The sequence below is a fragment of the Macaca fascicularis genome, chromosome 10, assembly GCF_037993035.2.
Source record: "Macaca fascicularis isolate 582-1 chromosome 10, T2T-MFA8v1.1".
Taxonomy (NCBI): Eukaryota; Metazoa; Chordata; class Mammalia; order Primates; family Cercopithecidae; genus Macaca; species Macaca fascicularis.
In genome coordinates, this window is record NC_088384.1 from 78,544,432 (window position 1) to 78,570,548 (window position 26,117).

At 39.8% G+C, this 26,117-nt stretch overlaps 1 protein-coding gene across 3 annotated transcripts in view; it reads right to left on the bottom strand.

The window, feature by feature from the left end:
* The window catches only part of PLCB1 (phospholipase C beta 1), a 744,009-nt gene that overhangs the window by 113,790 nt on the left and 604,102 nt on the right, over window positions 1–26,117 (bottom strand). For all 3 annotated transcript variants that reach the window (XM_005568372.4, XM_005568373.4, XM_065521765.2), the window contains exons 24-26: window positions 15,150–15,282; window positions 11,854–11,907; window positions 7,051–7,270 (exon numbers count right to left, since the gene is read on the bottom strand). In XM_005568372.4, coding sequence (XP_005568429.1) covers window positions 7,051–7,270; window positions 11,854–11,907; window positions 15,150–15,282 — 407 coding nt within the window. The remainder of the gene's footprint in view (window positions 1–7,050; window positions 7,271–11,853; window positions 11,908–15,149; window positions 15,283–26,117) is intronic.

Sequence of the window (26,117 nt, forward strand, 5' to 3'; positions counted from 1 at the left end):
AGCCTGAATTATCTTATATAGCAGGAAGTCATTGTAGCCAGGGCATAAAGGCATTTCTTTAATCAGTTCCAACCACCCCAGCAGAGGCAGCCCTCATTGCTGACCATCCCCCCATGTGCTAGGTACACTCATATCCAAGTAAGTCAGTATACCCATCTCCAGCTTACATTTGAGGAAACCGGGCTGTGTGAGATAATCGGTCAAGGACACAACATGGAGGCGCAGTAGTGCAACTTGCCCAAGGCCAAAGATTACAGGGGCAGACGGGCAACACCTGTGCTCTTAAGAGCACCACAGCATGACTGCGTGCCATGTCTGGACCCAAACTATTTTCGAGTAACCTGTTCTTCACATTATGTAGAAAGATCACTTGAGATGATGAATATTAAAGAAATTGGTGTGATTCATTCCCATTTTGTACTCTGTATTATAATCTGTAGCAAACAGGGAAAGAGAGATACAGTATTAGGAACAGGTCGGGTGTGGTGGTGGCTCGTGCCTGCAATCCCAGCACTTTTGGGGACCGAGGTGGGCAGATCACTTGAACCCAGCAGTTCAATGTCAGCCTGCGTAGTAAGACCCCATCTCTAAAAAAAAAAAAAAATTAGCCAGGCCTAGTGGCATGCGACTATAGTTCCAGCTACCCTGGAGACTGTGGCAGGATGATTGATTGAGCCTAGGAGGTCGAGACTGCAGTAAGCTGTGATCGTGCCACGGCACTCTAGCCTGAGCAAAAGAGCAAGGCCCAGTAGGAAGGAAGGACGGAAGGAAGGACGGAAGGAAGGAAGGAAGGAAGAAAGGAAGGAAGGAAGGAAGGAAGGAAGGAAGGAAGGAAGGAAGGAAATAACTTCAATGGATGTAATGTCCATCCATTCATTTATCTGAGGTGTTTTCAGGATTTTATTGCATATCAAGAGAGATGGAAGACAGATAGATATAATCAGACCCACTGGCTTTGCCACTTGAAGAAAAGCTCCTTATGACGTATCTTTAGATACTATGTACTAAGGGATTTTTTGGTTTTGTTTTGTTTTGAGGGACAATACAAAAAAAAAAAAAACAAGTGAACAACATCTCTGCATCTTCTATAAAAACAAAGTTGAAGGCATTATCCCCTCTGCTGCTTGTATAAGATCCATGAAATTAAGTCTGTGGCAATTTAATACTAGGAAAATTCTTGTCTCTCTTGGAAGAGTCAGCAAGTTTCCTTTAATCAGGTAAGGAGAATTATCAAACCCATATTCCTTTTCTCAGAAGCTAAGAACTGAATTCAGTGTTCAAGGACAGAGATAACATTAAATGGTTGGTGCCGTCTGGTAGAAACAGAATGAGTACTACATATGTGATTCCCTTCAGAGACGTAATTTCAAACTTTTAGTAGTCACTTCAAAAAGCAAAAAGGAATGAATGAAATTAATTTTAATAATATATTTTATTTAACTTAATATGCCCAAAATATCATTTCAGCGTGCAATTAAAATAAAATCAACAGATATATTTTAGATATTTTACATTCTTTTTTAAAAAAGTGAAGTCTTAGATATCTGGTGTGTATTTTATAGTTATAACATATCTCACAAGCAACATTTCAAGGACTCGAGAGCCACCTATAGCTAGTGGCTCCCATATTGGGCAGCAGGTCTAGATAATTTGTCCAAAGCTCAGTCTATGCCTGTGTGCGGTTTCTCTTTCTATTTTCATGGGATTTTTACATACAAATCTTCTATGATGTTACTTCAATATTCTACTGGAAGTTTGCAGGATATGACTTATAAGTATATACAAAAATGAATAAACAAATACGTACAGTGAAAGGAAAATAAATCTTGTGGCCCCAAATCACTAAGCTAAAGGGAAAAGTCAAGCTGGGAATGGCTTAGGGCCAAACTGCCTCCCATTCTACTCAAAGTCACTCCTCTGCTCACTGAGATAAATGCATATCTGATTGTCTCCTTCGAAGAGGCTAATCGGAAACTTCAAAAGAATGCAACCATTTGTCTCTTATCTACCTACGACCTGGAAATCCCCTCCTAGCTTCTGTCTTCCGTCTTCCTGCCTTTGCTTTGAGTTGTCCCGCCTTTCCAGACAGAACCAGTGTTCATCTTGCATAGGTTGAGTGATGTCTCATGTCTCCCTAGAATGTATAAAACCAAACTGCTCTGACCACCTTGGGTACATGTCGTCTGGACATCCTGAGGCTGTGTCACAGGCACACGTCCTGAACCGTGTAAAAATGAACTTACTAAATAAACTTGCTAAATTAACTGTCTCAGATTTTCGTGGTTCATAGTACATATGACTAAAGTAGAAACTCAGGAGAAGTTTTAGGCCAAGCTTTGCTTGAACTGGCTGTGTAACTACAGGTAAATGGTAATACCGTTAGCTTTCAGCTTCCTCCTTGAACAAGTGACAAATATCACCTAGGTGGCCCTTAAGAAATGATGATTTTATTACTTTTTAAAGCCCAAGTATTAGGTTTTGATAGTGCTTTCAATTTAAGCATGTGTTAAATCATATGTCACAATATAAATCTAAAAAATGCATCTTATCTCTATGACTTGGCATCAAGAGAAGATTATTCAGTAAAGGAAGGATGTAATAGTTTGTCTTATACTTCGCTTATTGACAGGTCACTTACATGCTTACATAGTTTCAGGGTAATTTATAAAGTTTTCAGTCAAAGAATGAAATTATATTTCTCAGTGGCAATTATTATCAGTCAAGCTTTTGAGATAATCTTTACTGAGAAAGCTGATGACAATGATTCCAAAAAAGTTTTGAGTAAATGTAGAACTAATTCTACATAAAATTTCCTAGAGTTGTGAAGATCATTGGATTATCTTTGGTAATACATTGTCCATTGGTTAGCCAACCTATGAAAAATGGGCTATCTGATAAGAGTAATTTATATACTATAGTATAGAAAATTAAGTGGAGTAATAATTTCAACTTAAAAGGCTTTTTTAAACTTCTCTTGATGCTACAATTTATTAAAATGCTATATATATATATATATATATATATATAAATGGAACTAAGGGATTCTTTTGCTTTTGAAAGTTATAAATCTTCTAAATGATACACCTTTATTAAAACCACAAATAACATTTTATTTTAAACATAAATATTATTTTAAAATTTTATTTTTAAAATGTTATGAGTTGATGTTTAAAAAGACTTAAGAACAATGTCTTACACAATGCTGTTAGTGCTTAATAACTGAAATTAAAACTATTCTTGACAGCTAAATAAGCCCTGAGGAAGACAAGAACTGTCTGTGCCCTAAAAAGATAACAAAATGTAAAGTCACTGCATTTACTTCCATTTCCCTAATTATTCAACTTTGAAGAAAACATTTTTATGTAAAAATTAACACTGTTGATTAAGGAACTTCATGCTGTGAAACATTATTTATTGTCAAGAAGTTCATACTATATACCTGCAAAAGATGTTCAAAGAAATTTCAGGAATCTAAATTTAGAAGAGAAATCTCATAACATTTGGGATGGTTAATGAGGGAATTTATTTGGACATAGTTATTTCATGCATCTGTTTGTTCTGTTGTGTAGAGATAGAAGATTATAAGTATAGGGACCAGAAGCAGTCACTGGTCTACAGAGACGCAGATTCCAGATCTGCTATGTCATCGGACACAAGCAGTATCTCAGGGGGCAACATGCCATGACCTCACTGTCACTACAGCCTTTGTGTTGCATGTGCCCCTGGCCAGGTTACTTGGCCTTGCTGAGTTTTAGGTCCTCTCTTATCCAATGTGGGTGATGCCTGTACCTACTTCATAGTGCTGCTGTGGGCAATATATGGAATAGTACATAGAAGTGGTTAGCACATGTACTGGGTTAAATAACATCCCTGTAAACTTCAGGTTCTGCCCAGAACCTCTCAGTCTGTGATCTAATTTGGAAAGAGGTTGTTGCAAATGTAGTAGAATGAGGTCATAGTGGATTAGGGTGGACCTGAATCTAATGCCTGGTGTCTGTCATTAGAAGAGGGAAATTTGCACCAAGACACACCTACGCAGGGAGAATTCATGTGATAATGGAGGTACAGACTGGAGTGATGTATCTGTCAGCTAAGGAATGCCAAAGATTGCCAGCAACCACCAGAAGTTAGAACAAACAAACAAACAAAAAAGATTCCTCCCCTAGACTTTTCAGAGATCGCATAGTCCACTGACACCTTGATTTTGTTTTTTTGCTTTGTTTTGTTTTGCTTTGTTTTCTTTTGTCTTGTCTTGAGACAGAGTCCTTCTCTGTTGTCCAGGCTGGAGTGCAGTGGCACCATCTCGGCTCACTGCAACCTCCATCTCCTGGTTCAAGCAATCCTCCTATCTCAGTCTGCTGAGTAGCTGGGATTACAGGTGTGCGCCACCATGCCTGGCTAAGTTTTGTATTTTTAGTAGAGACAGGGTTTCACCATGTTGCCCAGGCTGGTCTCAAACTCCTGGCCTCAAGTGATCTTCCCACCTTGGTCTCCCAAATTGCTGGGATTACAGTCATGAGCCACCATGCCCAGCCGACACCTTGATTTTTGAATTCCTAGCCTCCAAAACTGTGAGAAAATACATTTTTATTGTTTTAAGCCATCCAGTTTGCTGTACTTTTTACAGCAACCCTAGGAAACTGATATGACACATATGCCCAGCACTTCGTTGACACTCTATGAAATGCTATTCCAGGACTGAGAACAGTCCTTGACAGGGTATAAGAGAGGAAACCCCCTATGGTCCACCAGACCCTGTGTCCACAAAGTCCCGTGATAAGCTATGATGAGCAGTCCACATGTGGGGTTCTGAGAGCACGTGACACTCTGAAATCCACACGGCATCCTCACATTTGGAAGCAGGTCTCTGTTGGAGTGAACCTGCATTGTTCACACAAGAGTCTTGCAATTAAAGAAGGGCCCTGAGCCCAGAGAATCCCAACTGCTCTATGTCATCATGGTGGGAACTAAGCAGAAGGTACAGGTTTTTGTGTGAAGTGCTTGGAGATGGCAGCTGGGAAGGGAGGCAGGGATTAGACCAAAGAAGGCCTTTCAGCCACCCTTCAAATTCTAGGATGCTCCTGAACGATTATAGACCAGGGCCCATCAGTGGAAAGTCTGTGGACCAACAGCATCAGCAAACCTTAGGAGCTCGTTGGAGCTCAGAAGCTCAGTCCCTATGGAAGGAGGCCCCTGAGGCAGAAACTCTAGGGTCAGGCCCAAGGGTCTGTGTTTAGCAAATATGCACACTGAAATTTGAGATGCACTGATCTAGTCTAGATAATGGAGTATCATGAACATATTTGGTGTGGGTAACAGCATGAGTTTCATTCTCTAAAGGACACCTGGGAATTGCAGAGACATACAAGCAGGCTACTCTCTTCAGGCCTCTGACCCCATACCTTACACTTTTTTAAAAAACAAATCAAGAATTCATCCCCTTCTCTCCATGTCTACCACCTTCATCCTAGACCAAACCACCATCGTTACTCAGCTGGACTCATGAAAAAGTTTCCTAACTGGTCTCCCACTTTCACTCTGAGCCCTTGATCCTCACTATTCAGAGTGTTGTCTATGGAACTGCAGAATCAGCATCACCTGGTGCTGCTCAGGCCTCAGTTCAGACATGGAGTCAGAACCTGCACCCAACAAGATCCCGGTGACTCATATCCATTTGAGATGCACAGCTCAAGGGTCTTCCACACAGCAACTAGATTCATTTCTCCGAGACTCTCAAATTTCACCATATCAATTTCTTTCTTCAGTAGCATCTTATTGCACATTCAATACATTTTGAACTGTCGCTTGCTCCAGCTCTAAAGAACCTAGCAGTGGGATTCCTTCCTGTTTCTCTGATCTCATCCTGTTTCACTCCTGTCATGGTTTACTATGTTTCACCCACTTTGCCAGCTTTACTGTTCCTGGAACAAGCTCATTGTTTCTCCTGCCTGAGGGCCTTTGCACTTGCTGTTTCCTCAGCCTGGAATAAGTCTCCCTAGTTCTTTGCATAGCTGACCAGGCCTTATTCTTTCTGTGCCACCTTATTGCAGATCAACATGTCAGAAGGGATCACCCATCTCTAGTCATTCTCTATCCCATGGTCCTGTTTATTTATTTCCTTGATAGTACTCATCATAGCCCGAGATGATGCTGTGTGTTTGTTGTTTATTGTTTACGTTGCCCACATTACCACGTTAGCTATTTGAGATGATTGGGTAGGTCATGTTTATTGCTGTGTCCCCAGGGCACGGTAGGCACTCAATAAATATTAATTGAGTGAATGTGTGAGAGATGCTTCTCATCATCAAGGTTTGGGTACATGGGGCTGTGGGAACCCAGGCCCAAACATAAGAGTCACCTGTGTAAGGCATTATACATTTCAGACAGGGTAGCAAAGGATAGTCAGCTTCTCTTTTCTATAAGACCAGTTGTGGCCGGGTGCGGTGGCTCATGTCTGTAATCCCAGCACTTTGGGAGGCTGAGGTAGGCAGATCATTTGAGGCCAGGAGTTCAAGACCAGCTGGGCCACCTGGTGAAACCCCATCTCTACTAAAAATACAAAAATTAGCCAGGTGTGGTGGCGTAATCCCAGCTTCTTGGAAGGCTGAGGCACAAGAATCACTTAAACTCTGGAGGCAGAAGTTGCAGTGAGCCGAGATGATGTCACTGCACTCCAGTCTGGGTGGCAGGGCAAGACTCTGTCTCCAAAAGAAAAAAACAGCTGCCTCTCCAAATAGGTTCTAGGTACCCAAGGCAAAAATCTCTACTCATGGCAGCTGTAATACAGGTAATTAGTTAATTGGAATTGGGATCACCGGCTAGACTCACGGGAGGACTTCCTGCATTTTTATTCTCAGAATTTGGTCAAATAAAAAAATTCAATCCACAAGCAAATTTGGGCTAAGGTACCTCAAAAGCTGTGGAGAACGGAGGAGGTTAGGTGGCCTTCTTGCCGTGGTCCAGGTCCAAAAACATGATATAAAACATTAAAAATCCATGTTAACGACTCTTCATGCTATGAAACAAACTAAAATTATTCATTGAACTTACTTTTTCTTACTGTCCTTTTTGGCGGACTTTTCCAAAGCTGCTCTCCTTCTCAAGTAGTCATTCTGAATTTCATTATACTTCGTAGTGTGTTCTTTGATAAGGTCAGTGGTTTTCTTGTGGTGTCTCTTAACCAGGTCTTTCATTTCTTTGTAGTGCTTCTTTTGAAGTTTCACAAACGATTTCTGTTGCTTTAGCTCTTCGATGGTCTGTGCTTCCACTTCTGCAACAAATGAATATGAAAGCTAAGGGAATGGGAGGGCTCAACGTCCAGATGGAAAGAGGAGTGGCCACCTTCTTAGGAGGAAACGTTTGATCTTGCTCAGCTGGAGTTTAAGAGCGACGCTTGATGTCAGCTCTATCTGGGTTCCAGTCTGACTCTATCACTTGCTAACTTTGAGACTATGTTATTAAACTTCTCAGAAACCCGATTGCTTCATTTGAATATATATATTTTTAGTTTGGGTTCCCTAGAAGCAGAATGCGAGATGGGGATTCAGGTGCACACACTTTACTGAGGGACTCTCAGAGTAGGGGAGCCAGGGAAACAGATGGGGCTGGGGAAGGAGCTGAGCAAGGGTGTGGTCTCAGAAGGATGGAGTCTGGTCTCTGCCTGATCCCATGGGGGAGTGCTGGAGTGTGAGTTGTACCACTGAGCTGGTTTCATCTTGAGGCAAGAAGGTGAGGTTCTTGCATGTTTGGGACATTCAGTGCATGGAGGCATAACCATCTGGAGAGGGGGCTTCCTTTTGGTTGAGGGCAATTTTGCAGAGAAGGACAAGTTATGAGCTGTTAGCAGCCAACTCTCACCACCAGCCAGGAGACGGGTGCACCAGCTGTACAAGGAATCTGGGCAGGGCACCAACAGCATTGCTAGAAGGATTATAATACTTCTATAACTTTACAGGGTTGTTAAGATGATGAAATAAAAGAACTCACAGAAAGTATTTAACCCAGTTTCTGGCACTGTGCCTGTGGAGGCTTAGAAAATAACTGTGCAGGTTCTACAGCACCATTTCTAAAGGTACCATTTATAGTATAAACATCATAAGTTTGTACATTTATCATAAAAGCATATAGCAGTAAAGTGTCTGAGGGAAGATCTCTTATAATTTGCACAAAGTCACCAGAGGCTTACTAGCGGGCCACATTACTATATTATTTTTATTATTATTTTCTTTTTTGAGACAGTCTTGCTCTGCTGCGCAGGCTGGAGTGCAGTGGCACGACCTCAGCTCACTGCAACCTTCACCTCCTGGGTTCAAGTGATTCTCATGTCTCAGCCTCCCAGGTAACTGGGATTACAAGCATGCACCAACACGCCCGGCTAATTAGTTTCTATTTTTTGTAGAGATGGGGTTTTGCCATGTTGGCCAGCCTGGTCTCAAACTCCCAGCCTCAAGTGATCCGCCCTCCTTGGCTTCCCAAAGTGCTGGGATTTCCAGGCATGAGTCATCATGCCTGGCTGCTTTTTTTATCCCATGCTGAGAAAACTTTTAAAGTGATAGGGCCTGACCTTAAAACATTCTGGGCCGGGCACAGTGACTCATACCTGTACTCCCAGCACTTTGGGAGGCCCAGGCAGGTGGATCACCTGAGGACAGGAATTCGAGACTAGCCTGGCCAACATGGTGAAACCCTGTCTCTACTAAAAATACAAAAATTTGGCCAGGTGCGGTGGCTCACGCCTGTAATCCCAACAATTTGGGACGCCAAGGTGGGTGAATCATCTGAGGTCAGGAGTTCGAGACCAGCCTGACCAACATGGCAAAACTCCCATCTCTACCAAAAACACAAAAATTAGCTGGGCATGGGGGCACATGCCGATAATCCCAGCTACTCCGAAAGGCTGAGGCAGGAGAATCGCTTGAACCTGGGAAGCAGAGGTTGCAGTGAGCCAAGATCGCGCCACTGCACTCCAGCCTGGGCGGCAGAGTGAGACTCTGTCTCTAAATAAATAAATAAATAAATAAATACATGAAAAAATAAAAATGCACAAATTAGCCGGGCGTGGTGGCAGGCGCCTGTAATCCCAGCTACTCGGGACGATCACTTGAACCCAGGAGACGGAGGTTGCAATGAGCTGAGATCACACAGTTGCACTCCAGCCTGGGTGACAGAGTGAGACTCTGTCTCAAAACAAAACAAAACAAATCTGTATTTTACTGATATATTCAATCAATTCTAGAATGTGCATTTAAAAAATATGGTAACATCTCTGAAATCAAGATGCATCTTATGGTTGGTGGGGTATTACGGTGGGTCAGTGCTTTTCTTTTTTTAGCAACACATGAGCATAGAATGCTTTACAACTGATGGTATCTTAACTTCGGTGAATTGTCATTTATATGGACCTAGATCAAGTCATAGTTCACGTTTCCATGCTTTGAATTGAATGTCCTGCTTCTGGGAACAAAAAATGTCACCATAAATATTTAAAACTATCAACTGATTCAGAAATAATATATGCTGTGAGTAACAAGAGACCTGAATAGAAAATTAGATGTCTAGTGAATAAACGTTGGAACTAGAATAATAATTGATGCTATTAAATGTTAAGGTCTTTAAGCAATAGAAATATGTTTCCTTTTCTTATACTGTGTCTATTCTCCTGACATTCAATTTCTTTTGAGAATGAGGCCATGGAGAAAACCAGGTACATTTATTTAATGGTTTCCCTCAGGCCCAAATTGACTCATTACGGTTGCATAATAAGTTATTACATTAAGAATTTATAATCCCAAGGAATTGCTGCATTCTTGGTGGCAGATGCAATTCTATTTCTCTAAAAGTGGTTTACAGCATATCAGCTATAGGCAGTTTGGAAATAAGGCTCTAGATGTTCTTACCTATGATTAGAAATAAAGCCACATAAACTATTATTTTTAAAAAGTCTGTAGACGAGAGGCTGTTCCTTAGAATATGCTCTTAAGTATAAAGGTAATGCCCACTTATATAAAGACACAAATATCATTTATAAAGAAGCCACCAAGATATAATCACAGCTAATGTATTGGTACAGACCATTGCCTTTTGTCCGTTCATTTACATTCTTTTAAATAACATTAAAATCATGTTCTAGGAACATTTCTGTCTCTTGTTGTATGCATTAATATGGTATTGTTTCCCATGAAACTAAATCTTTTTTTTTTTTTTTTGAGACAGAATTTCATGCTTGTTGCCCAGGCTAGAGTGCAATGGCGCGATCTTGGCTCACCGCAACCTCCGCCTCCTGGGTTCAAGTGAATTTCCTGCCTCAGTCTCCTGAGTAGCTGGGATTATAGGTGCACACCACCACAGCAGCTAATTTTGTATTTTTTAGTAGAGATAGGGTTTCTCCATGTTGGTCAGGCTGGTCTCGAACTCCTGACCTCAGGTGATCCACCCCCTTGGCCTCCGCAAGTACTGGGATTACAGGCATAAGCCACCATGCCCAGCCTAGAACTAAATCTTTTAAAAACATGTTTTGTTGGGAGCGGTGTGGTGGCTCACGCCTGTAATCCCAAAACTTTGGGAGGCTGAGGCGGGTGGATCACCTGAGGTCAGGAGTTCGAGACCAGCCTGGCCAACATGGCAAATCACCATCTCTACTAAAAATACAAAATTCGCCAGGCGTGGTGGCGCATGCTTGTAATCCCAGCTATTTGGGAGGCTGAGGCAGGAGAATCGCTTGACCCCGAGAGGTGGAGGTTGCCGTTAGCCTAGATTGCGCCACTGCACTCCAGCCTGGGTGACTTCGTCTCAAAAACCAAACCAAACTATATTTTCTTTTAATACTTTCCTCAAGTAATTTTTCTATGCACATTTTATGCATTTCTTGATGAAATACAAATACATACATCAAAGTGCATAAATCATAAATGTATAGCCTTGTAAATTTTTCCACAGTCAATGTGCTTCAATATCCATCACTCAGGTCAAAATCAGAAGTTTGCCAGCATCCCAAAAGTCTTCCTTTTTGGTTCCTGTCTCCCACCAAGTATAATCCAAATCCAGGTTTCTATAGCATGAATTAGTTTTGTCCTTGAAGTTAGTGTATATGGAATCCTACAGAACATGCTCTTTTGTGTCTGGCTTTTCTCCTCAACATTATGCTTAAGTTTTATCCAGGTTGTGTGTGACTTGAGTTTATTTATTCCTGCAGCTGCCTCCTGTTCTATGCTAGGAATTTATTACAATTTATTTACCTACCTTACTGCTGATGGACATTGGGTCATTTCTAGATTTGGCCCTTACCAGTGGTGCTGCTTTTGATGAACATGTGTGTACATTTCTGTTGTATATTGAGCTGAGTATTATAAACATTTTTAACATTCCACTACCTACTGCTAATTGTCCTGCACAAAGCTTATACCAATTTTAGTTCCACTAGTTTATGTGAGTAACCAAATATAAAATAATTCCAAACTGTATCACAGTTCTGAAAGACTGTGCATTTTATGCTCACAAATGGATATTCTTCATATCTAAAATATAATTTATTGTTGGCAATTTGGGAAGACAGGCATTCTTGCTCACTAGGTTACATTTCCAGCATGAAACTATTCTTTGATGCTGAAATAGCTATCTTGTGAAACTACATTATTTTTATGCCAGTAGGGTTCTAGCTACAAAGTATGGTTACTTCTCTGTGATGATATCATATCACGTAGACTAAACTAAAAGTGTATGTCTGTAGATGTTTTAGAAGAAGAAATATTAATGACGTTATTTTTCAGATACGAATGGAAATTTCCTCTCCTCTAAATACTTTCACTGTGTAATACTCAGCTGCTGAATTTCATGGGGGGAAAGGGTGGCATTTACCTGTTAAGACACTCTGAATAAGATCTTCTGTTTTGGCAGGTGCCTTTACAGAACCTGTAATATAAAAGATAAAATAAATAGCCTCTTCAGCTTTTTAAATTGTATTCTTCCTATAAACAAACAAGCAAACAAACATATTCGGGCCTTGAATCTAAATCTCTTTTCAGAGAAATGACAAATTGTGTGAGAAAATTCTTTATAAAAATTATGCTTAAAAAGTCTTTATTTGCAGTTTTGAGACAAACCTAATTAAATGTAACATTAGGCCAGGTGCAGTGGCTCATTCCTGTAATCCCGGCACTTTTGGAGGCTGAGGCAGGTGGATCACTTGAAGTCAGGAGTTCAAGACCAGCCTGGACAATATGGTAAAACCCTGTCTCTACTAAATATACAAAAATCAGCAGAGCATGGTGGCAGGTAGTTGTAATCCCAGCGAGTTGGTTGGTTGAAGCAGGAGAATCACTTGAAGCCAGGAGGTGGAGGTTGCAGTGGACTGAGATCATGCCACTGCACTCCAGCCTATGTGACAGAGTGAGTGAAAGTCTGTCTCAAAAAAAAAAAAAAAAAAAAAAAAAAGGGTGATATTATATGTCCCATTTATAAGGAGAGAAAAGAGAAAAGACATCCACCTGGAAGCAAAACAAATTCAGTTTAGGCAATGCTATTGCCACCTTCTGGCAAAATCAGGAAAGACAAGTGGCCTTTTAAAAGTCAAATGTTGGGAGGCCAAGGCCGGTGGATCACCCGAGGTCAGGAGTTCGAGACCAGCCTGACCAACGTGGCGAAATCCCATCTCTACTAAAAATACAAAATTAACCGGGTGTGGTGGTGCATGCATGTAATCCCAGCTACTCGGGAGACTGAGGCAGGAGAATCGCTTGAACCCAGGAGGCAGAGGTTGCAGTGAGCCAAGATCATACCACTGCACTCCAGCCTGGGCAACAAGAGCCGAACTCCCAAAATAAAATAAAGTAAAATATAAAAGTCAAATATTGACCACTAGGCAGTAATAACTGTTACAGGAAAGATTCATTGGTGAATGTTAAAATCAGTAAGTAAAAGTTTAAGGAAGAACAGGATATTTGCATAGTCTCAAAGTAGCTCTCCCAATATATCTAACAGGGGAAAATAAATAACTTTCAGTGGAGAAACCACCTTAACCAAGTGATCCCACATCATCAGTGATGAGACCCAGCAACAACGTATATCCGTGATGTGATGCACTGAGAAGGACGAGTATCACTTGCGTGGTGCTCTTGTCAAAATGCATGCCCTCAACCTAATCATGGCAAAACATCGGACCAACCCAGACTGAGGGACGTTCTACAAAATAACTGACTAGAGTTCTTCCAAAGTACCAAGGCTATGAAAGACAGGAACGACTGCGGGACTGCCAGAGATGAAAGGAGACGAAAGAACCATGACAATAACATACAATGTGGGATCCTGCGTTGGAATCTCGAACAGTAAAAGGACATTAGCGGAAAGCAAGTTAGTCCAAATAAAGTGTGCGGTTCAGGTCAGAGTATCGTGCCAATGTTAGTTTCCTGGTTTTGATGATTGCCCCATGATCCCGTGAGATGTTAACGTTAGGGGAAGAGGAGGCTATTTTTGAATGTATTCTGTGCCATTTAAAAAATGTTTTCCGTAAGTTAAATTATTCCAAAATATCAAGTTAAAAAAGTTAAATGTGAAAATGCTAAATTCTCTTTTACTTTCAGGAACACATGACTATTTACTCACACATTTAAATGATGGATTTATATTTCAGAAGCACTCAAGATGTTTGTATTTGGTATATAAAACTCTTTATTTGAAAATTTACTTCTTGTTCATAATTAAGTCATCTTCTCACTATTATTGACTTTGGCAACTTTTTTTTTTTTTTTTTGAGATGGAGCCTCGTTCTGTCACTCAGGCTAGAGTGCAGTGGTGCAATCTCAGCTTACTGCAACCTCCACCTCCTAGGTTCAAGCGATTCTCCTGCTTCAGCCTCCTGAGTTGCTGGAACTACAGGCATGCACCACCATGCCAGGCTAACTTATGTATTTTTAGTAGAGATGGGGGTTTCACCATGTTGGCCAGGTTGGTCTTGAACTGCTGACCTCAAGTGATCTGCCTGTCTCAACCTTCCAAAGTACTGGAATTACAGGCATGAGCCACCATGCCTGGCCAGCAACCTTTTAAAAAGCAGTTCAAGCATGTCTGATACAAATTAAATATAATTCCTTTTTTTTTTTTTATTTCTCATTCTCCCCAATGAGAAATACCCTTCCACCCTAAATAAAAGATCTGGATCTATTGGCGCTCTGACCTAGTATGACAAAGAAAGGAGCTCCTTTCCACACCTTCATAGAAGGAAATTCTGTTCCCTTTTGTTTACTTTATTAAACCAATTCAACAAGAAATTATCAAGTACATGCTATTCTCCAGCACTGTGTGATGTACAGAGGAGGCACCAAACTGAAGTCTACCTAGGAGGCCTCCCATTTACTGGAGTAAACAGGACATACACACAAGGAATAGTTACAGAAAGCTGCATAAGATTAAATGTCAAAGTTAGCTGCATAGAAATCAAAGGATTTTTTTTTTTTTTTTTTTTTTTTTTTGAGAAATGAGACATGAGTGCGGCTTTGGTTGGAATATAGGAGCTAAAAGCAAGAATGTTAGTATCATCGGGAACTGTGTCAGGCCTAAGTTCACTCTTCCCTGGCTCTGTGGCCTTCAATAAGTACTTTATCACTTGAAAATGTCAGCTTATTCATCTGCGCAATGGGGACAATAGTAGAATCTACTCTCTGGGCCTGGTATGGCGGGGGGCGGGAGTGGGAATTGAAATGATCCCTATGAAAGGCTTTAGCAATGCGTCCAGCACATAGCAGACACTCAAGGATGTTGAAAAGAAAGTTGGAGAAAGAGGGAAAGGAGCCCTTGGCACAGAATTAATGAAGCAGGCCTAAGAATGCACTTCTAAGGCATGGTTGTTTATAAGCTGCTTGGAGAACTCTTCTCAAACCGTGCCAGCAGATGGGTTATAATTCATCACTAAAAAAGGACACAGGAAATCTGGGTGTTTTTTTTGTTGTGGTTTAATAAGTTATCTGTAGAGCCAGATGAGCACATATGAATCTCTTCTGGCCTTCATTCATCAATTGCACATTGTCGGAGCACCTCCTAAGTCCACACATCTTTCCCCACTTAATGCTTTAGCTACCCACATCACAGCGCCTCCTTCAGTCGCACTAATGAACTGAAGGATCTTGCTCACGTTGTCCAGCTCTTTCCAGATGGCTTACCTGGAGCTGGCTGGCTGTGGAGAGCCTGGGAGGGTGGCTTGGGTGTCAGGGATGTAGTGTGATTCACCCCGTTTTCTGCTGGAGTTGTTCTCACTTCACTTGGAGTCTCTGATGGTGTTTCTCCAGGATCAGCCTAAAATTATAAATATCCTTTCATTTTCCACATTTCTTTTTACTCTCTTCTTGCCTTCCTAAACCGACAAGGCTACATTTTGCAGCATCTTCACAATTCTTTTGGAGTTGGAAATATCAAATTTGATACTGCCTGGAAAGCAGGGTTTAAACAGCATAGTGTTGAGCCATGACTATGGGAGGTTAATTGTATTAAAGTCTCCAAGTTTTACACCAACCTATGTCTATGCCTGTTGGTGGGGCCCTTCCACACTGACTCTGTACTAGACTATGTGATAGGCTTTGGTCCATCACAGAGTAGCAAACTTGATACAAAAGGCCCTCGCAAATTTTTCCACTATTTCTCAGGGCCCTATTATAGCAATGGAGGATGAGAGGTCTGAGTCATCCTGGTCTCTCATCCAGCTCTTCCGGAGGAGAGCTGAGTCATCTTGGTCAAGGATGTCCTGGACCAGCCAGTCCCCAGCTGAGCACACACACTTGAGTGAGCCCGGCTGAGATGAGCTGAGTCTATGAGTCTGGTCTGGATCTGCAGACCTGCCCAGCTGACCAGATAATGCATGAAAAATAATAACCAGTTGATGTTATAAGCCGCCAAGTTTGGGGTTGTTTTATAGAATGAGCTAATTGATGTGATGGATAAGAACACACATTTTGGAGCACAGCTTGCTTGGGTTCAGATTCCGGCCCTGCAATTTACCAACAGTGGGATTTTGGATGGTTCACTTAACTCTCTGTGCTTCAATTTCTTTATCCTTATAGATGAAGACATGTGTGTACTGGGAATCATAATATTATCTTGTTAGATTGTTTAGATGATTAAATAAGTTAATACTTATAAAGTGCTTGGAATTGTTTCTGGCATAGAGTAAATATGTGGATGTTAAATAATGTGAAAGTTGTCAGAATCCAAATGGAGTCCCTTATATTAAAACAACAACAACAACCCAAAAAACCCTGACAAAAAGAGCCAGGGAATGTCATAAAGAGAAGGTTCTCACTCATAAATGCCTGATAAGAAAAACTCTCACAAAAGACTCTGCAAAAACCATCACCTTGTACAAAGGCCATAACAACTTTACACAAAAAATACTTCTGTGAGGACACCTGCCCAGCAACTCCCTGTCCAGCCTCGGACTGATGTCACTCTTGTTATTGATCCTTGTAGCCAAGCATAATCATCTCAAAACAATTATGTAATCCTCCTCATTTATCCTTTAAAAACCTTTGTCTTCCTTCCCTCCCTGACTATGCACATAATTTAGTACGTCCTATTCTTAAATAATATCATTTTCTTTTAGAGGGCATCTCTGTTTGTTATTTATGTTGACATAAAACAAATAAAATATTTAAGCTTGTGGAATACTACCAATGAATAATAATAATAAATGCATTGAAACATTTCCCTCCAGCAGCTAATTCAACATACCTTATACAGAGTAAACAGTTTAAAAATGTTTGTTGAATAAATGCTGATCCTTATAAAATAACTGCCTACATATACTCTTTTAATGTTGCTTTTCAATGTGCCAAATTCTCTGTAACTCTTTATCAGAATTGCCTTCCAAGTCCCTGGCAGGTTTTACTGACAATGAGGCTATCCCAATGTTCTACTTTGTAGCACATTTTAAAAATACATTAGGAAATACATTTTTCCAGAAGCCGTTTGGAGCCCAACATTGCGACATTTTGGCATGTCATTAGAGATGAAAAATTGTCCTATAATAACATTTTTATAAAAAGTAAGATAAGAGTAAAAATAGTGACACTGATTGTTACCAGTGGCTTTTAATCTGTTCCCCAAATCATCTTTAAAGCATCTTCCAAAACTGCATTAAGTGATGGCAGAACTTATTTTAATTCAACAGATCATCCCTGCTTGTTTACTACAGCCTGCTGAGTGCTGGAAGAGCCCTTAGTAGCAGTGGCTGGACATCAATGAGGGCAGACAGGAGCCTAAACAAGTAACCGGGGCAGCCTGTATAGGTCACTATGGCAGAATCTTTCTTTTGAAAAATGACTGCTTCTGACTATTTAGTTACATCCATCAGAAAAATTCTCCCTAGAATTATATGCAAAGGGAAAGGATTGTGTGTTTTGTTCAGCAAGGCATCGCAAACTGGAAACTCATGGTCCCAATGGGATACATGGATGCATTTTCTTTGGCTCATCCAATGTTGTCAAATCTTTTAATTAAGGTGATTTTATACTGAAACAATGGATTTCTTGCTTCCCTTGAAAAACTAGATTTGACTACCTGGGGCCTATACACCCAGAGTGGGTGGTTCTTTGTCTTAAATAGAGCAGCGGTAACGCTTTCCTGGCCTCCCAGCTGAAGAGGGTGCCCTTGGTTACCAAACTCAGCTGCTTTAGAAAGCAGATAGGAGGATGTCCCTGTTTCATGGGGATCTGACCTTCCCCGTTATATCCAAGTCGGTTTCTAAAACCATGTGGCGAATGAACCAGATTCTTCCCAATGTGACAGTTCACTAAAATTAGCCCTCTGAAAAAGGATAGAAAAAAAGAAAATTTTGATGGAGGAAAGAATGGAAGTTAGGGAAAACCAGCTTCTGTGAAAGTAATAATGGTGGCTTTTTTTTTTTTTTTTTTGGCAACTAAAATTAGTGTCTTGAGGTGTTAGGCTGGAGGTGCATTCAAACTGGATCCAACAAGTTTATTTTTAGCTTTGTATTGAGTTTTCAGATACTCCATGTAGCTGTACGCCCTTGGGAAACCAAGTTCAATTGTCAATTTGAGTCAAATAAAGGAAAAAATACATCTCTGCTTATCAAGGGCATGTGAGACAAAGCCTCCACCTTCCAAAAATGGACGTAAAATATAAAATCAAAGATATTTTTAAAAGCAGATAAATGTTAAGTAAACATTCAGGCAAATACTTTCTGGTTGCAGTTGGGGATGAAGGGGTCACCAAGGGTTGGTGCTGGACTTTGAAGTAGGCGTTGGAGAAATACTTAGTCCAGGCGTCACACCTGGAGATGTCTCACAATCCCTAAGGATACTATTCACACTGCAGAGTAATAGGCAGTTAATGGAAGTGATAGAAACCAGTGAAGTGGACTGGATTTAACGCAATAGGGCAAAGTGAGGTCATGTCCAGAGCAGGAGAGAGACAGCCTGTAAATGGGGCAGTTGCTGCTGTTCATTTTTAGCCTATTGCTGCCCAGGTTTTGAGAAAAATGGAAAAACTAAATTTTTAAGTGAACTCCCCCAGTTTCCAGTCACTGAGAGGCCAAACAGAGAACATCTTCAGACTGCATCTGGCCCAGAAGCTGCCAATCTGTACCCTCTGCCAGGAGGAGCAGAGTTTGCCTGGGATTCTGAGACGGTGCAAGAGTGAGCCATGCATCCTTAGCAATGCTGAAGGGACAGGGCTGTGCTGGGAACTCAGTGGGCCAGGAGCCAACTAGTCTGCAGCCCACAACTCCTTACCTTCTCACCCCAGTGCCCAAGCAAAGGCATAGAGAAGAGGGTCAGTAATGAGGACATTAAACACTGGGCTAAGGAATTTGGAGATCCCTGCATAGACTGACTCTTGCCAGGGACCTCGTATGATTTTCTAGAGACAAATGTTATATACAAGTTAAGTCAGTGGTCCCCAGCCTTTCTGGCACCAAGGACCAGTTTCATGGAAGATAATTTTTTCATGGACCAGGGGGAGAGGAGGTTACTGGGGGGATGGTTTCAGTATGATTCAAGTGCGTTGTATTTATTGTGTACTTTATTTCTATTATTATTGTTACATTGTAATATATAATGAAATAATTATAAAACTCACCATAATGTAGAATCAGTGGGAGCCCTGAACTTGTTTTCTTGCAACTAGATGGTCCCATTTGGGGGTAATGGGAAACAGTAACAGATCATCATGCATTAGATTTTCATAAGGAGTGTGCAACCTAGATCCCTCGCATGTGCAGTTCACAATACGGTTTACAGTCCTATGAGAATCGAATGCCGCTACTGATCTGACAGGAGGTGGAGCTCAGGGGGTAATTTGAGCGATGAGGAGCAGCTACAAGTACAGGTGAAGCTTTGCTTGCTTGCCCACCTGCCACTTCCTGCTGTGCAGCCCAGTTCCTAACAGGCTATGGACCAGTGCTGGTTGGGGACGCCTGAGTTAAGTAAGATTCTTTAATAACAAATGTATGTGACTGATGTTTAAACTTTTTTGCTAATGGCTGTAGATAAACTTTTTTTTTTTTTTTTTTTTTTTGAGATGGAATCTCACTCTGTCACCCAGACTGGAGTGCAGTAGTGCAATCTTGGTTCACTACAACCTCCACCTCCCGGGTTCAAGTGATTCTCCTGCCTCAGCCTCCTGGGTAGCTGGGATTACAGGCATGCACCACCATGCCCAGCTAATTTTTGTATTTTTAGTAGAGATGGGGTTTCACCATGTTGGCCAGGCTGGTCTTGAACTCTGGACCTCAAGGGATCCGCCTGCCTCGGCCTCCCAAAGTGCTGGATTACAGATGTGAGCCACTTCGCCTGGCCCATAGATACAAATTTTAATTGACTACATTTACCGAATGGACACTGCGATTAGAAGTGGCTGTAGGTCATCCTGGGTTAGACACTGTTATATACAATAGCTCTTTCACAGCCAATCAGTGTAGGCAACACTCACAGCACCATAACATAGCAAAAAAATCAGAAGTGTTATTAGAAGTCTTTACTAAAAACTTCATTAAAAGTCATGTAACTTGCCAGAGGTCACACAGGAAACTGTGAGCAAGTATTTGAATAGGTACTACATGGTAAAGATTAAATTTCTCTACTGCATCAGTCCACTCTATGATAACAGCAGCTTAAGGAACTGTAATAATAACTTGCTGCTGAGCTAGAGATGTATACATGTAAACATAATTCTCAAAGAACTACCCTGTTGCACTAAAAAGGCATCCGTATGTACAAAGTTAAATAAGTTAAGCAAAACAATGGCTGAAAAATGAAAAAAAGCACCTGTAGGAGTACCATACTAAAATTGAACTTTCTGATACTATGATTGAAAGATCGAATAATTCCCACTATACGAATCTGTAAGCCAGAGTGCAAAAACCAAATTCCTTATCCCACTCAAGAGAATCAGCAGAAGGCAATTCTTTATTTCTCCCCCATTATTTGTTTTCATGAGTGAATAAAAATCTGGTACTGGAAATTGTGATAGAAACAGAACCTAGGAATGTCAGTTTTCTTAATTTGACTCAAAGACTTAAATTCCAATTAAGCAAATATCAAGGAAAGAAGGTTCAGAAGGTAGTAGTACTTTAGTTGCATTAGCTAGATTTTGCTCAGGTGGGTAGCAAAAAAAAAAAAAAAAAAGTGCAGAATGAACCACAGAAGTAAGTTCCTGCCCTCTAGTGGTTAAATGAAATCATTGCAATATCTTTTTCTTCAAAATATGCCTAACTTGAATGTTAAAATTAAATATAAAAAGAATTTATAGGCTTCCTAATTCCAAAATGAACAGAAGTGCATTGAAAATAGAATACAGATGGAGCAGTAAAAGGGTAACTGAAAAGATCATCTTTATAAGTTTTATAGAAGGAGGAAAAGCTATTTGATGTACTGGTTGAAAAGATTTCCATCCTGGGCATTGAAAGTTTGGATCTGAGCCGGGCGCGGTGGCTCACGCCTGTAATCCTAGCACTTTGGGAGGCCGAGGCGGGCGGATCACAAGGTCAGGAGATCGAGACCACGGTGAAACCCCGTCTCTACTAAAAATACAAAAAATTAGCCGGGAGCGGTTGTGGGCGCCTGTTGTCCCAGCTACTCGGGAGGCTGAGCCAGGAGAATGGCGGGAACCCGGGAGGCGGAGCTTGCAGTGAGCCGAGATCGCGCCACTGCACTCCAGCCTGGGCGACAGAGCGAGACTCCGTCTCAAAAAAAAAAAAAAAGAAAAAAAAAAAAAAAAGTTTGGATCTGATGGCTAAGCAGCAGAGAATTAGGATTTGGAGGATTTAACTGAATGGTTAACATGGTAAGTGAAGGGTCTTTCAAATATCATATGTGTTACTGGGCTATTAGAGGTGTTGGATCTTGCTTTCCTCGTCTGAGTCATCTAAAGAGTGCAGTTCCTTCTGTGTAGCTGATTAGGATGACAGCATCTTCCTTTGGATGGGCACCACATGGGTAAGAGGCAAGGCCATCAATTTTTCCAGCATATTATGGGTGAGTCTCATAATTTCATCATGCAGAAATCCACTCCACTGAGGACAAATATTGTCATAAAGTAGCTTTGTTAGAGCCAGCCTTTCCCTTAAGCAGGAGCTTCTTCAAACATGAGTACAAATTGTACCTTAAATTTCTATTACTTGAATGAAATTAGATAATGTATCTGCCTCCTATTTCTAAGAAATTCAGAATCATTCTTACAAACTTCATCCTGCTGTATGCACTCCCAAATATTTAGGAGTGAAGTATACTGATGTTTGCAACCTACTTTAAAATGCATCATATTGAACTAAGATGGATTGATAAATGGATAGAGGGATTTATATGTGATCAAGTGAAAGCATCAAAATTTTAATTATGGAATCCAAGTGGCTGATATATAGGTGTTCCTTATACAGTTCTTTCAATGTTAGCTTAGAATTTTTCATAATGAAGTATGCCAAAACTCCTAATTTTGAAGAGTCTACCAGTGTGAGTTAGAAGCAAGAGACAGCTTTAACGAGCTGGATAAATTCATCTGTTGACTTCTTCATTGACACCAAGTAAAGCCCTTTTGGTGTTTTGCACAGTTAATGTCCAGCAAGTTCTTCCAGCGGTAACTGGAGCATGGATTCAAGTGAATCTTGACACAGCATGGCTGTGTCATCATATAAGCACTCGCATGAGTCATCAGCACTCATATGGTATCATTTTGTTGAACATTAGTAACAGCTGCAATTTTACATGTAGATGTATAAATTTTATAATGTCACTCTCTTCCTCCAAGTTGTAAGGACTATGAGAGCATCTGATTTTCCTCAGCATTACACATATAAGGGCCATGAGAGTGACTGACACATAGTTGTGTGGTTTTTTTTTTTAATTGAATGAATGAATGAATGAATTCACATTTATTTTCCTGCTAGTATACAATAAATAGCTATACTATTAATGGCTAAGTCCTGAAAGTAAAGAACCACCTAAATGTTAGGCTAAAATAAAAAAAAAAATTTGAATGAATGAATAAATCAATGAATGAAAAGAGTGAAGATGCTGCTTTCTGCTATCTGTCAAAAGTTTATATTTAATGCATAATAGCAGCAGGTTATTCAGAAGTCTATAAAAGGGTAAAGGAACATAGCTCTGCTGACTCATTTATATGTGTTATATATATAAACTTTAATATATATGTATATAAAAAAGTTCCTACCAACTTTAATTTATTAGAAGTGTTTTGATACAGTTTCCAAAGAAATCAGAAGGATTAAACCCTTGGCTGTTAGGTAGAAATCATGGATTTCTCTTTTTAAAAGAAAGTAGACCAACAACTCTTTACATTAATTTTGTGGAAATATATCTTTGAAATTAATTAAGTCAAATCATTTGGTAAGGACTACGGTCAATCGCTCACAGGACAAATTCTGGATAATTCCCAGAAAAAGTGTCTCCTGGAGCCCTTCCCAGGTTTCTGTGATTAAGCCGACATTTTAGAGTGGATGGAATTAATGGGTTTCATCTGGGGAGAGCCACGCTCTTGCAAAAGAAAGATGCAGGACTTCAAAGCAGCAGTTCTTAATGTGTGGTCCCTAGACCAGCATCAGCTTCACCGCAAATTGTTAGAGATGCAAATTCTTGGGTCCACCCCAGACCTACTGAATCAGAAACTTTGACTATGACGCCCATCAATCTGTGTTTTAGAAAGCCATCTGGGTGAGTCTGGTACATGCTAAAGTTTGAGAGCCCTGCTACTCCAAATATGGTCCATGGGCCATAAGCATCACCTAGAAGCTTGTTAAATATGCAGTGTTTTGTGATCCATTATGACAGAGCCACTGAATCTGAATCTGCATTGTAACAAGATTCTCAAGTGATCTGTATGCATCTTTAAAAAAATAAATTTTATTGTGTATATTCAAGACTTACAACATGTTATAAGATACCTACATAGAGTAAAATGGTTACTATAAGGGAACAAAAGACATATCCATCATCTCACACAGTTACCCATTTTGTCCCCCTGTGGCAGGAACAGCTATAATCTACTCATTTAGAAAAAATTCTGACTACGATACACGATTATTAATTATAGTCCTCATGCTGTACATTAGATTTTTTTACTTGTTCATCCTACATATTTCTTGCTTTGTATCCTTTGACCTACATGCCCCCCATTTCCTACACCTGTATGCAAATTAAGATTTGAGAAGCCCTGCTCTGAAGCCGAGTGAAAAACTTCATCATTAATTGAGAGCCATGATTTTATAATCGGACATGACATGGATATTTAAGTTACTGTACTCATACCTATTTTAGGCAGATGAATCCAAAGTCCCTCATTAGAATCCACTGAAATTTTAGAAATTTTTATGGAAGATATTTGCAAAAGCAGTTGAATTGAACCAATCATTGACCAGTTTCAAGTCACGTGAATGAATGGTCTTTTCTTGATACTTATTTAAAAAGACCCTAGTTCTTCAACTTACTGGCCATTGATATTAGGCACCAAATCACTCTACCATAATGAGCAATTGTTCCCTTCTCTAAAAATGGAGATTACTACGGTTTTCCTAGTTAAGACCCAGTTTTATCCAAGGCATCCAATGGAAGTGCATTGCCAAATCTGTACAGTATAGAAATGAAAGAGATGGTGTCATTATTTAAAGGAAAGCCTTTTCTTTTTACTGTATTGGATGCTTCAAAGTTCAGGGATTTTGATAAACTATTGTTTCTATAAATTAATATCTTGCAAATTTATTATTTGAGAAGGAAGATTTGAAGGAGGAAGAAGTTTATTTAAAGAGAATCCAAAATGAGCTGTAAACCTCATCTTTGATTTAATGTGAAGTTCTTAATTGTGAATGAAATATCAAACTTCTGTTTTGAATAATTAAATGGTATCCAAGGCCTTGGGCAAAACATTGTAACCTTATGAAAGCACTACCTTGGATTCTATTGATGTCACATTATTTTATTGGCGAAATTCATATCATTATTCAAATAATCAAATTGGGGCCATACACTGAATTAGGAAATATTTACCAATTATTTTATTTTATTTTATTTTATTTATTTTTAAGAGACATGATCTCTGTCACCCAGGCTAGGGTACAGTAGTGCATTTACAGCTCATTGCAGCCTCTGCCTTCTAGACTCAAGCGATTCTCCTGCCTCAGGCTCCCGAGAGCTGGGACTACAGGCATGTGTTAGAACACTCAGCTAATATTTGCAAACAATTTTAGATGAATTTCAGCTCACTCACAAGAACATGTGAGTCAGACAATATAAAAAGTAGGCCCTTTGGAATAAATAAACTTTTAGTATTACCAAACAACTTTTCCTTTTCAACATCAATATTACACAAAGACCACTCACACACTTTTACTTGCAGGATGCAAACACAGACGATGTTGGGAATTCTTGTGAACATTTTTGGCCTTGAGGGCTGGGTAAGATTTGTAGTGTCAGGGACTCTGTGTTAGAGGACAATTTTCCCAAGTATGGAAATGAATGCTTGGCAGATGAATACAGCTTTTGTAACTTCCAAGTTGAGGGATATGTATTTTGGACAGCCAATGCACAAACCAATCAAATAGAACCCACAAAGATAAACCTAACTTTCTGAAGAATAAGTTCTGACAACATCCAGTGATTAAAGGGGGAAAATTCTTGATATTCAACTAAAAATTCAATCAAAAGATGTTACTATTTAAGGTAAAGGTCTTATACCCTGTGCTCACTCATTCAGGTAACCTGCTACAGAGGACAGAAAGATGAACGAAGGGCCCATCCTTGAGACTTCGTCTCAAAAAATAAACAAATGAAAATTTACATAGGAAACGTGCTAGAAGGATATACATTAAAAATGTTAACAGTATTTGCAGAATTAGAGGGTTTTAAATTTTTATTTCTTTAGTTTACTATGTTTTAAAATTTTTCTACATGACTTTTTATTTAGAGGAATTAACTATGAATGTTATACCTCGTTAGGATTCAGTAAAACACTTATTCTACAACTTGACTAATCTACCACTCTGAATTTACAAAGACAAAATAAATCCAATAACAAATCTTTATTATTCCTTCACTTCCAACCATTATTCAGATAATATGTAACCTAATATATATTATACACATAACATATGTATAATATAATCTGAATAATATATTTTTGCCTTATCTGAAATGAATATGTATTGTTCAAATCATGGGGGAAAATTCCACTTTCTTCTCTATTTGGTTTATAAATTACTCTAGGAAGATAATTTATAAGACTATTAAAAACCTGGTAATATTTTGCAGTCCAATGAATTTTTTAACGTTCAAACAGAAATGACCTTTAGAAGCATCACATTAAAATGATGATACTAAAAAAGTCTTTGATGCTAAAATAGTGTCTCCAGTGCCTGCCATGTCCTAGATAGAATTTTCTTCAGAGAAAACCACAGTTACTTATTTTCAATGGCATCATTCAAACAAACTTACATTATTCCAAGACAAGAAAAAAGACACACTGGTGCTCAAAGTGTGAAATGACTTTTCTTTCCTAGCATTACATGTTAAGGGCAAATGATTTTTTTTTTTCTTGAGTTGTAAAAATGAGGCCAGTTAAGAGTTTAAACATGTCAAAGGAAAAAAAATCGTATTTTCTCTGTTAGACCAAGA